The following is a 12638-nucleotide window of genomic DNA, read 5'->3' on the forward strand; positions in this document are numbered from 1 at the left end:
TTGGCCACTAAGGGAACTCTTCCAATTCTACAGCAACCAAGACTCTACAGCAACCAAGCAAAACCTCCTCCCATTTCTCCAGTGTGGAAAAAAAAGTTTACAGCATTTAAACCACAACACATGTAAAATAAAAAATTGTCCAAAAAGGGAGCAAAGCAACATGTCCCATCCACAAGAAACGTCCATTCAAAGGTGTGCATCTGCATAGCTACATAATTTGAAACCCCCCCCCATTTTTTTAAAGGAAATGCACCCATTGCTTGCAATGGCCCAAGGGTTATGAATGCATTCCTGTACAAATATGGATGAAATGACACAGACAATCACTGCCATGGGGAGAAAACATGCTTGGGGGACATTTGGGAAATGGCAGGCTGTGAGAGAATCAGCCCACAGCATTCACAAAATGGCTAGCGGCAACTCAGCAGAAATGGAACTGAAATGATGTAAGGAAGGTGGGAAAACAGACAGCAGGCAGGAAAAATGGGCATCTGGTGCCCATACTGTTCACTCAGAAGCAGGTTCAACCTGGGTTTGGGTAAAAAAGATCACTAGTTTAGAGATTTTTGAAAAACCCAGGTTGAGGGAAATATAACGGACCAATCCCATTTTCGGGGAGGGACCTGTGCGAAGTACTTACTCAAAACAGAATATTTTCCTACCTCAGCCTGTTCTATTTCTACCGTGCGGAATCCTTTTCTGACTCATGTTTTAGTGTAGAGATAGGCCAGAAAGACTAAATGTGGTTGTAACAACCAATAAGTTCATGTTCAATATTTGTTTTCTCCTTTTATAGACACTGTATGTATGTATGTATTACTAATACAATTGTGCAATCTTCTTGGAAATTTACAGTAAAACCTTTTCTTTAGTCAATGTATGTTAGCAGAAAGTCTAGACAGTTTGACTTGTAAGATTAGTTTTTGGTCTTCTCTTGAGAAATCGCTGTTGACTTAAATCTCATCCCCACTGAGACAAACTGTTTTTGTTACAAGGGCAAGGAATCACGTATTTACCTTAGTCATCTTTTTCCACTATTGCACAATCTCTGGTGTAGTCATAATAATAATACTTATCTTGAGTATTCAGAGGGCTTTGATAGACATCCACAGCTATTCTGTTGTCATCCTCAGTGACGGGCTCTGAAGCTGAGAAAGTGAAATGTGAACTGTGGGATCTGGTCTTATCGCCATCTCTTAGGCCCCTTCCGCACACGCAAAATAATGCGTTTTCGAACCACTTTCACAACTGTTTGCAAGTGGATTTTGCTATTCTGCACAGCTTCAAAGAGCACTGAAAGCAGTTTGAAAGTGCATTATTCTGCATGTGCGGAATGAGCCTTAGTCTCCATGTTAACATCCCCTGGTATGAATTGGGCCTTACATGCCCCTACGCACACAGCCCCTGCTTGTGTAAACTATTTGTGCAACTATTTTTATTATTGTTTTGAACAGGTTGTTGAAGTGGAGCCTACCCATGCTCATTTGTGACCCTGATTGCCACATGTTCTACACACAGCACATGAACTCATTTTCATGTCTTCCATGTACATGGCGTCTATGCCAGGGCACACTGCAAACTCTAAGGCATATTTGAATATTCACATTTAGGTCCTCTCCCTTCCACGCGGAAGAGCATATGTGCAAAACAAAATGGTGTGTTTTACCAGCATGTTTCACTGTATAGACAGTTGGTTCACCAATGAAAGCAGAGTGTGAGATTTACACATGGGAAGGTCAGATTGATTAGTTATATTATTCTAGGTCCATGAAAGTCTCCTAGCCATGGTAAACAAAGGAAACCTCATTATTCAGAGGCTGTACTTTTGAAATCCGGGAAGTGTGTTGGCCTTTATGACAAAAGTAAGAAATTCTTGAACTACGGTTTTACAGTTTTCCCTGTATACTTTTGTATTAAAAAGTAACCACACAGGAACATGAAAACCATTTTGAAGCATAAAAAGTTTTTTAAAATCTGTGAGCAGCAAATATATGTCTGATGCAGCACTTTGTATAATAAGCAAGCCCTGGAGCATTTGAAACGTGAGGATACTTGAATCTTTTTTCTAAATATCCCCCAAACATCTCATACTTACTGGTTGTTGTGGGTTTTCTGGGCTGTGTGGCCATGGTCTGGTAGATAAGATATTATTCCTAACGTTTTGCCTGCATCTGTGGCTGGCATCTTCAGAGATGTACTTTCCTTCCATGAATTCAGCTGGGAGGGCAAGTAGGAACAGCAGTTCTACTAGACTGTTCCCTGGACTGGCGAAATTCAGAGTGTTTCAAACACAGCTGAAATAAAAGTAATGAAAATTCGGAAAAGAGAGACAGAGAGGGCCAGTCATACTGTTAGACTATAGAGGTTTAGTAGCTTTAGAGAAGCCTTGTTGCTAGCAAATGAAGGAGAAAATATTTATTTCATTTATACTCCACCTTCCTTCCCCAATGTGGGCTCATTCTCCTTTCCTCCATTTTATCCTTTTAACAACACTGTGAGGTAGGTTAGGCAAAGAGGGAGTGACTGGTCCAAGGTCATCCAGGAGCTTTCATGGCAAAGAGGGGATTTGAACCTGGTTCTTCCAGATCTTAGTCTGACACTGTAACCACTACACCACACTGGCTCTCAAATATAAGTTTTCTAAGCTTGTTACTTTTGTTTGTGAGTTTCAAGGGTACTGCCCCTGTTGGACAGCATGAATCATTCAGCCTCTAACATAAAATAACGAATGTTCAGACATTTCATAGGTTGTGTCACACCTTGTTAATTATGTCACAAGCTTTGACCTGCAGCTGCCCCTAATACTGACATAGATATAGTCTATTTTGATCTTCCACTGTCGTGATGAGCTATGCAGAGGAGGGGGTGGAATTTTCCCATGTTTTTGATATTTCCACATAATTGGAAGTAGTTAAGAAATAGTGTAACAAGAAATAATTAAGAAGCTGCACTTTCTTGCGTTGTTGGATTATAGTAGAGAGCAGTTTCGGTTGTAAAAATGACAAATTGTTATTGCCACATCCTGTCTGTAACCTTCCATATTAAGGGTTATCATGGCAGGAATCCTTGAGTGTTCACTTCCGGATCTATTTTGGAAATGATTCACGGGCCTCCCCCACGCTGTTATCAACATTCCTTGGAAGAAAGAAGTTGGCACACTTGTATTACTGCACGATGAATCATTTTATAAATTGTGCCTCCAGGGCAGCTTTATCAGATAAGAAAACTATCACCATATGTAAATGATTCTATCCTGCTCTCTTATGCAGGATGTGATCATTAGAAAGGGGAGGACCTTTTTGTTCTAACCATAAAAAATACAAGCAATTTGTCAGTGTGCGTGCGTGTGCGCGCGCACGCTAAAAAAAGATGTCAAGAAAAAAACACTGTGATTAGAAATCCATTAACCCTTTCAGGAGGGAAATGCCATCTGTCAATATCTGAGCTATTCTTATTTCAGGCTATAGACCCAACATTAAAATAACAAATGAAGGCTGAATATAAACACAGCCTTAATGCCTGAGCCCATTCATCTAATTCCTGTCACCCAACATGCACTCAGAAGTGGGCAATTGCTGGCTAGATCAGGTGTGGTCTACAAAATACACATGAACCCCATTTAAGGATCACCAATCCCATTCTCAGCATCATGCACTAGAACAGGGGTCCCCAAACTTTTTAAATAGGGGGCCAGTTCACTGTCCCTCAGACTGTTGGAGGGCCGGACTAAAAAAAACTATGCACAAATTCCTATGCACAAATGATTGTAAAATGTTTGATTTCACCTTTCAGTCTTTCAGTCATGGTCTATTTTTAGAACAGTGACCAAAGTATGTGAAGTACAGGGTGGGCTCCAAATATTGTTGGGGAGGCTGTGGAATACCTTCCCCTGTAAAAAAAAAAAGCAGAACTTTCCCAATGAAGCATTCCATCTAACCCAGGATCAGGTATCTTCCTCCCTAGCAGCGAGCGATTTGCCAGCCTGGCTGATGCCAATGGGAGTGAGGCGGAACGGAAAGCCTGAGAGCAACACATGGAGTAGCCAAGAGGGAAGGGCGGAGCAGGCGTTGCCACATGTAAGGTTTCCAACTCTGGGTCAGAAAACTCATGGAGATTTGGGGGTGCCATCATGTAACTGCAATCAACAGCCGTTGGGGCCGGTTCCTCCTCTCCCTCAAGCCCCCACTGCACATGAATGGAGCCATCGCCGCCATGCCTGGCGGGCCGGATAAATGCCTTCAGGGGGCCACATTTGGCCCCCGGTCCTTAGTTTGGGGACCCCTGCACTAGAACAATGGAGCACATATTCATAGGAGCAGAGATTCAGGACTATTTCCCCAAAACTGTAGGGATGATGCCATCAGCTAGAATTCCTGATGAAGAGAGGAAGTGGGAGACAGATTAGTTCATTTCATGTCCTTAGGCTCATCAAGAGAACTATGTTGAAATGTAAAGATGGTTTACTGTTTGGCTTGTCTGAGCATGTTTACTCTTTTACATAGGTGTATGTACAGACATGCTGGGTTGGTCTTTTTACCTGAGTCCCATGTGTAAGAAGCTTGATAGTTCCTACTTCTTTTGTCATAGATTAAACTTTTTTGGTGTAGTGGTTAATAGCAGGTTAATAGTGATTCCCCACTCCTCCACATGAGTATCAGAGTGTTATCTGGTGAACCAGATTTGTTTCTGTATGCTGGGTGACCTTGGGCTAGTCACAGGTCTTTGGAACTCCCTCAGTCCCACTGACCTACCCAGGTGCCTGCTGTGGGGAGAGGAAGTGAAAGGAGTTTGTGAGCCCCTTTGAATCTCCCTACAGGAGAGTGGGGTAGGGGGGAAGTACAAACCCATACTCTTCTTCAAGGGCAAAATTCCCTGTGGGTTTTTTACTATGGCCCCTTCCGCTCACGCAAAATAATGCGTTTTCAAACCACTTTCACAACTGTTTGCAAGTGGATTTTGCTATTCCAAACAGCTTCAAAGAGCACTGAAAGCAGTTTGAAAGTGCATTATTCTGCATGTGCGGAACGAGCCTCAGAGATCTGGTGTCTCTTCTTTACTATATATTATCCATGCAGTTATGCTATACAAATTAAGATGAGTTGGCTTTGCTAGACTTAAGAATTAATATGGTAATTTAGGGAGAAGATTTACATTTCTGGGTAACAGCCACTAAGGGCAAGTTAAATGTGTTCTAAGGAGGGTTACAACTGTTTAGTTAGGCATGGCTGCTTAAAAGGTAAGCACCAGAACTACAGGAAACAGAAATACCCAAGTACATAGTGAATTATCATTCAAAGCCATATATCAGAGACAGGCTCCTTCTGCACATGCAGAATAATGCACTTTCAAACTGCTTTCAATTCTCTTTGAAGCTGTGCGGAATAGCAAAATCCACTTGCAAACAGTTGTAAAAGTGGTTTGAAAATGCATTATTTTGCATGCACAGAAGGGGCCACAGTTAACCTAGAATACTTTCTGGATTCATTTCTGCTATGAATGAAACTTTATTTGCATTTTAAAGTTTACATTTGCTGGTTCCCACAGCTCATCATATATTTAAGTAAACCTGGAGTGGCACAAGAGTTTGAGTCCCAAAAGACAAATAAGTAGGTACAAGATCAAATCAACCCTAAATTGTCCTTATAAGCTAAAATGGCTAAACTGAGGTTATCGTACTTTGGTCATATTAGAAGACAAGAGTAATTGGAAAAGACAATAATGGTAGGAAAAGCTAAAGGCTGCAGAGAAAGAGGAAGACCCAACATGAGATGCACTGACTCTATGAAAGAAGCCCTGTTTGCAAGACCTGTTAATGATAGGATGTTTTGGAGGTCATTAATACATAGGGTTGCTTTGAGTTGGAAACAGGTTGGGGGCATTTAACACACTCACAGCACAGCAATAGAAAATGTATGATGGGGTTCTTTCCCCCCTCTTTCTCTTGTAAGTTCTCATCAGAAACAAAAGGGTATAATGTACAGCTGAAAAGTTTCCTCTTTGACTCAACAGACTGAGAAAAAGTTTTACCCATAAATATTTGAAGGACACAAATGGATTTAGGGTGATGCTAAACTCTTCCATATATATACTTTTTACAACTATGGAATTTCCCTTCTCTTGTAGCCCATAAGCTCCCATTCCTGTTCATCTTCACAATATGGATCTAGCTAGTCAGAAATCATGTAATTAGAAAGATGTCATATCATTGCACTGCCAATTACATAGCAGTACCACTGCAGTTGATGAAGTGGCACTGGCATTACTAGGAATGGGCAGTTGCAAATCTTCTCTCGCCTGCTCTGTAACTGAGCAGGTGGTGACAGAACAGATATTTTGGATAATGCATCTGCCTTTGATTCTTTTCATTCTAGTTTCAGACTTGGTTTTGGGATGGATGCAGTGTTGGTCACCCTGGCGGATCACTTCAAGTTATTGAGGGACAGAAGAAGAAGAAGAAGAAGAAGAAGAAGAAGAAGAAGAAGAAGAAGAAGAAGAAGAAGAAGAAGAAGAAGAAGAAGAAGAAGAAGAAGAAGAAGAAGAAGAAGAAGAAGAAGAAGAAGAAGAAGAAGAAGAAGAAGAAGAAGGGTGTTTATACCCTGCTTTTTCTCTACCTTTAAGGAGTCTCAGAATGACTTACAATCATCCAGCAGTTCAGAAGGTGGTGATACTGGTCAGGAAGGTTGATGTTTTGAAAACAATTGCTTTGCCAATTATGAATGTGTGAGCCTTTTATTAGATGATTCAGCAAAGAGGTTGGGTGTGGTGCTGATGGAAATTTGAGTGAGCTTTGTTGCAAGTAATGTGCGTGCTATTTTTTCCCAAACTTTCCTTGTCCTAAAGGCTTTCATGTTGTCTAGACTCAACTTGACTACCATAATGAGTTCTGTATGGAGCTGTCCTTCAAGACAGCTTTCAAATTTCAGTGGGTGGAAAACATACCTGTTTTCTTTTTGGCTGAAGACAGCCAGGGGGAGGATGTCACACTAATCTGAGACAGTTCCATTGATTATTTGTGTGTTTTCAGGCTCAACTCATGGTGGTTAACTTTACCCTTAGCATTTATTGTTTCATTTCCTACTGAAATTCTTTTTTTGAAACTCCAGCTTTTGAGGAGCAGACTTTCCTTGGAATTAGGGGCCATAGCTCACTGTTTGAGCATCTCTGCTTGCAGGAGTTCCCAGGTTCTCACTCTGGTATCTCCAGTTATTATTATTATTATTATTATTATTATTATTATTATTATTATTATTATTATTATTATTATTATTAATTCAATTTCTATACCGCCCGATCCCCAAATGGATCAGATGGTATGACAGATCTTTTTACTCACATTTCAGAGAGCTGCTGCCAATCAGAATAGACATTCATACTATTCAGTTTAATTGGGAGGGTGGAAATGCTCCTAAAGTCACATCTTCTCCCTCACCACTGAGGGAGCAAGCTAAGTCCATGTGGTGTATCAGCGCCCTCCTAAACATAAAAACCATAGCTGTCCCATGGATGTCGTGGCTGTCCAGGGCAAAGTTGTGCCCACTGGCAAATCTGTCCTGCTCTGGTGACAAAGCAAGATTTAAATAATGCCATGTTTGCCCTGAAGATAGCGGAAAGTGAAAGCGGGACTCCAGAAAATATGTCCATACAAGAAATCTTGCTGCAGCGAACCCTGGCCTCCCCTACGCAGCAAAGATGTTGTGCTTAATCGGCCAAATGTGTGAATCCTCTCATAAATCTTCCAGATGTGAATTCTCTATGCAGTTGGCTAGAACAGAATCGGCAGTTAGCAGGGCTGAAGTGTCCTAATTTTAAAAGGTGTGTGTGTGTGTGTAATAAAGACAATGAATAATGTGGGGGGACCACCACTGAACTCATTTGCCCCCCCCCCCGAAAATGTTCTGGCTGGGGGGGCGGTCTGCTGCTCCATTTATTTCCACGCAGGTTGGAGGTCGCTTAGAACTCCACCTGGGAGCCAGCAAAGCAGGAGACTCCCTGAGCAGCTAACGATGGGCGAAGAAGGCTTTAGCGTTGAGGCAGGTAAGAGGCGACTTTGCACAGTCTTTCGCCACTTGTGCGGTTGTGGCGGGAAGTACAGGGGCTTTGCTCTTCTACGGGAGGACAAAAAGAAAAGGAGGAGGCGCCTGCGGGGGTGGGAGGGAGCCAGGCGGTCCACAGAGGGTTTGTCTCGGCTTGCCCCTTAGGGAGCGCAACGGAGGTGGCCGGGAGTAGGTGGAGCTGGTGAGCGCGCGCTCGCCCAGCCCTTCCATCGCTTCTTCGCTTCGGGTGCTCAGTTCCCTCTGCAGCTCCCGGGCAGCGCCTTGCGCCGTTTCCGTCTACTTGAGATCCTTCCGCACCTCTATGGGAGCAATGGGCTCAGGAAGAGACTGGGGCTGTGTGGTCCTGCTGCTCCTTACTCAAGGTAAGTGGCTTTCCTTTCGAGCAGGTGGGAGGCTTTCTGTTGCTCGTTGGGGCTGGAGCTCCTGTGAGGGGAACTTTTTCCAAAGTGCCAGAGCGCACGGTCTGCTCTAGTTTTACGCACTTCGAAGTCCCATTTCTCGCCAATGGAGGAACAGCATCCATTGGCGAGTTTTTCCATTGAGAGTTGGAACTTGGAAGTTATTGGCTCTCTGAACGGCGCAGGTGCGGTTTTTAATCTTGTAGACAATAAACTCTGGAATAGCCGGAAAGGAATGGGGTTCTTACACCAGAGCCTTCTGTGTCCCTCTTTATTACAGCCCTGCTTGGCAGTTTAGATAGCCTCTTCCACCTGTTGCATATACATCACACTTATTGTCTCAGGAATTCTTATGGCAGTATTAAAATAAAGTAAATAAAATAAAGTTTAAAGTGGCGCCTTTAAGACAAGCATGGATTCCAGTAGAAGCTTTTGTGAGTGAGAGTTCAGCAGATGCATAAATGCCCATTCTTCATAAAGCATGCAGAAGGACAGAGGGTTGCATTTAGAGGGGGTGTCTCCCCCCCCACACACACCTAGGGTGATGGGATGCAGAAATTCTGATCCAATAGACTTTCAAGGACAGCTGAGTATAAACACAGATGACAGATGAACACTTCAGTGCATCTGACAAAATGAGCTCCGACTTACAAAGCTTTAGTCCGGAATAAATTGTGTTAGTTTCCTGTGCTATTTTATTGCAAAAGACAAATGTGACTAGCTGTCCGGAATTCACACTTGCATTGTAAGGTGAGCCAGCATCATATTCTTCATGCTGCAGACTTTGGGGCGGAAATTGAAAGAGGTGGTTTGCTTGAGATTTGCGAACGACTAGAAGGATGGAGTGAAATTTGACTAGGGTTACAACATATACCCTAACCACTACATAACAAGCATTAACAGCTTCTACTTCCAAGGGAGGTGAGTGGCCTTGCTAATTTTGGTATCATGTAGCCCATAAAGAGGATGTGGAATAAAGTATGTTGTCGTTTAATATCAAACCACCAAAACGACAGTGTAATTCCATCTGATGCAAAAGTATTATGTACTCAGCAATGCATTTCTGTTAAACCTGAAGCAATGGAAAGGAATGCCTTTGAACATGTACAGAGTGCTGTTCTTCGCTGAGCTTGGCAAGGTTGGAGGTGGTGGGCTTCTATCAAGATAATGATGGTGAAGAGATGTCCAAAGCATTCCAGAGTCCTATGTCTGGATGACTCCTTTAACTAAGCCAAGCTACCTAATTTTTTTTAATGAAAAAAACCTTCATCTCCCAACTTTCAGTGCTATGTGTAAGAGGCATCTTCATCTCGGCCCAGGAGCAATGTTGTAGAACATCTTGTCCCAATTCATTAGAATTTAGAGATTCTCTATCCACCACCATTTTGGTGTCAGGATCCTAGGAAGCAACTTCCCCTACCTTGTCAATCTCCAGTGTCAGACATGCTCTCACCACTGAGCAGCACTGCTAGTCACTGCGACCAAGGATGAGCAGTGCTTCTAAACATTCTTCAACCTTGGTACTCCTCATTTTAGAAATTAATACTATGGAGAACAGTGTTTCAGCAACCGCCTCTCTTCCTCCAAATCCCTGCTGCATTTTTCTGTGAGCCAGAACATCTTCGTCCTCATCCCTTGCTTAGTCTAAGCCTTAGTTTATGTGATGCAGATTAATCCAGTTCATACTCCCTTCCATCTTCTTCCACTATTGTCCCCACTATGTAAAATTAAGCATCTTATGGCAAGCACATGTCTTGTGCCATGTCCATCTGCTACTACAAGACTAGGACCCATGACATTAATTTCAAACAAACGTTTTCTTGTATTGTTGAAGGCTTTCACGGATTCAACTGGTTGTAGTGGGTTTTCCAGGCTGCATGGCAGTGATCTGGTGGATCTTGTTCCTAACGTTTCGCCTGCATCTGTGGCTGCATCTTCAGAGGTGTATCACAGAGGGAAGTCTGTTACACACTGTGTCCACTGTGTGTAACAGACTTCCCTCTGTGATACACCTCTGAAGATGCCAGCCACAGATGCAGGCAAAACGTTAGGAACAAGATCCACCAGACCATAGCCACACAGTCCGGAAAACCCACCAGAACCAAAAATGTTCTTCATCACCCTGTTCCCCCCTCTAAGTGTGGCTGTGCCCCCCATGATGACTTTGCTTTCTCCATGACAGTGCCCTTCCCCCACCACTTGGTCTGCTTTCTTCCATTTCCTTCTCTTTCACCTCCTTGCCCTCCCAGCTCTAGAATTTGATGTTGGTGCTTCTCCATAAAAGCTAAAGAATGTAAAGAGTCTTTCCCTTAGTTGTGGCATTCTGAGCATCCTCTGAGCAAGCCAAGGCCCGCATTTTGTGTGGTGTTTTCAGATTTAGTTATCTGTACCAAACATCAGCTTCCAGCTGAGGTTCCTTTTGCACCTGCAGAATAATGCACTTTCAATTCACTTTCACAATTGTTTGCAAGTGGATTTTGCTATTTTGCACAGTAAAATCCAGCTGCAAAGTTCATTGAAAGTGCATTATTCTGCATGTGCAGAAGGAGCCTGAGTTGACTCTTCTTCAGATTCCCCAAATACAACATGGCATAGAGGCCATGGCATTGCAAAGGGATGCCATGGCAACCCAAAAGTGTGACCAAGATCCCACAAGTATGTGGCAAGATCTTAGGTAGCAAGGAACTCTAGGCTCTTTCTATTTCTGTTTCTACACAGACATAGCTGTGAAAGTTTTGAGAGACTTTCCCTCTTTATTTTTGGCATAAAATCTTAGCTTTCTACAATCTGGTATGTTTTCTTGAGTTTACAGTTCCTAAATGGTATCTAGAGCTGGTCCAATTCTGCAGGTTTTTTTAAAAAAAATCTGTGTGGTGGTTACTGTTTATTTGTAAAAAGAAAGAGTTATAATTAGGAAGAGAAGACAATGAGTTTGAATTTTTACCCTGCTTTTTTCAACTGCAAGGAGTCTTAAAACAGCTTACAAATTCCTTCCTCTCCTCACAAAGAGGTAGGTTGGGCTGAGAGAGTTCAGAGAGAACTGTGACTGATCCAAGGTCACCCAGGAGGCTTCCTGTGGAGAAGGGAAACAAACCTGGTTCACCACATTAGAGTCCACTGCTCTTAACCACTACACCATGCCGGCTCTTAATCCAAAGAAGTTGGCTTGTACAGTTATAATGCTGCTGATTGGGTGACAGGATCACATGGTCCTGTTTCCACACCTTTCTTTCTGGAGTACAAATTCTCGCAACCAGTCTAAAATAATACTTTGTCATCGCAAATTGAAAACACCAAGATTTCTACTTAACTCTGGATTTGGTGCCAGCATTAAAGCACAGTTTGCCTAAATCCTCAATTTACACCACTGCTGACATATGGAATTATCCTAATAGAGTTACCCCCCCTTTCGAGTCGGTTAAAGCTGATAGGCTTTTAAAGTAATAACGCTGCTTAGGATTTCACTGATTATGTTTACTTGTTTCTTCAGAGGCTGGTGGTATGGCAGGAAAGTGGCTTGTCGGTTGGTTACAGTCCTATGAATATGATCCTAGGAATAAGACCCATTGACTAAATGGACCTGAGTAGAAATGTTCCAGAAGTCTGAGTTCCATTCAGTTTTGAACTCAGATCTTTAAGCAAACCTTTCTCACTTTCATTCCCTGGATTTGCATTATGGGAATTTTAGGGCACTATGATAACACAGTTCTATATTTAAGAAACATGTTTTCCAACTTCACCACTACTATATTTGAATAACTTTAAAACTACTAACCTTGGCTGATTCCGCACACGCAGAATAATTCACTTTCAAGCTGCTTTCAGGGCTCTTTGAAGCTGTGTGGAATGGCAAAAACAGTTGTGAAAGCAGCTTGAAAGTGCATTATTTTGCGTGTGCAGAATGAGCCCTTGTGTGTAATTTACCCTTCACAATCCTCTTTCGGCCTGGGTGTGGAAATCTGAACTGTGTTGTATTTCTAAAGATGTAAAGAAACTTTACACTTTTTTTCTGGGGACAGTAGGCTGTGACATTCAGTTCTCATGACATCTCCCTCCCCAACACTCACAGGTTGTAAAAAAGGATTGTATTATTTCTGCTGCATTTACTGAGGGATTGGAAAGAATACAAAAACATGTTACCTGCGATAAGTTCAAACTTGTTCCTTTAGTAACTATGGGAAACATT

The 12638-nt window shown here is 42.4% G+C and overlaps 1 protein-coding gene across 2 annotated transcripts in view; it reads left to right on the forward strand.

Annotated features, from left to right (window-relative positions):
- The first annotated feature begins 8257 nt into the window (after positions 1-8257).
- ITGA2 (integrin subunit alpha 2) overlaps positions 8258-12638 on the forward strand; it is a 67669-nt gene continuing 63288 nt past the window's right edge. For both annotated transcript variants that reach the window (XR_007244979.1, XM_048502614.1), the window contains exon 1: positions 8258-8416. Coding sequence is in view for 1 of the 2 variants with exons in the window: in XM_048502614.1 (XP_048358571.1) it covers positions 8356-8416 (61 nt within the window). In the remaining variant the exon portion in view is untranslated. The remainder of the gene's footprint in view (positions 8417-12638) is intronic.

Source organism: Sphaerodactylus townsendi, linkage group LG07, assembly GCF_021028975.2.
Source record: "Sphaerodactylus townsendi isolate TG3544 linkage group LG07, MPM_Stown_v2.3, whole genome shotgun sequence".
NCBI classification, from domain to species: domain Eukaryota; kingdom Metazoa; phylum Chordata; class Lepidosauria; order Squamata; family Sphaerodactylidae; genus Sphaerodactylus; species Sphaerodactylus townsendi.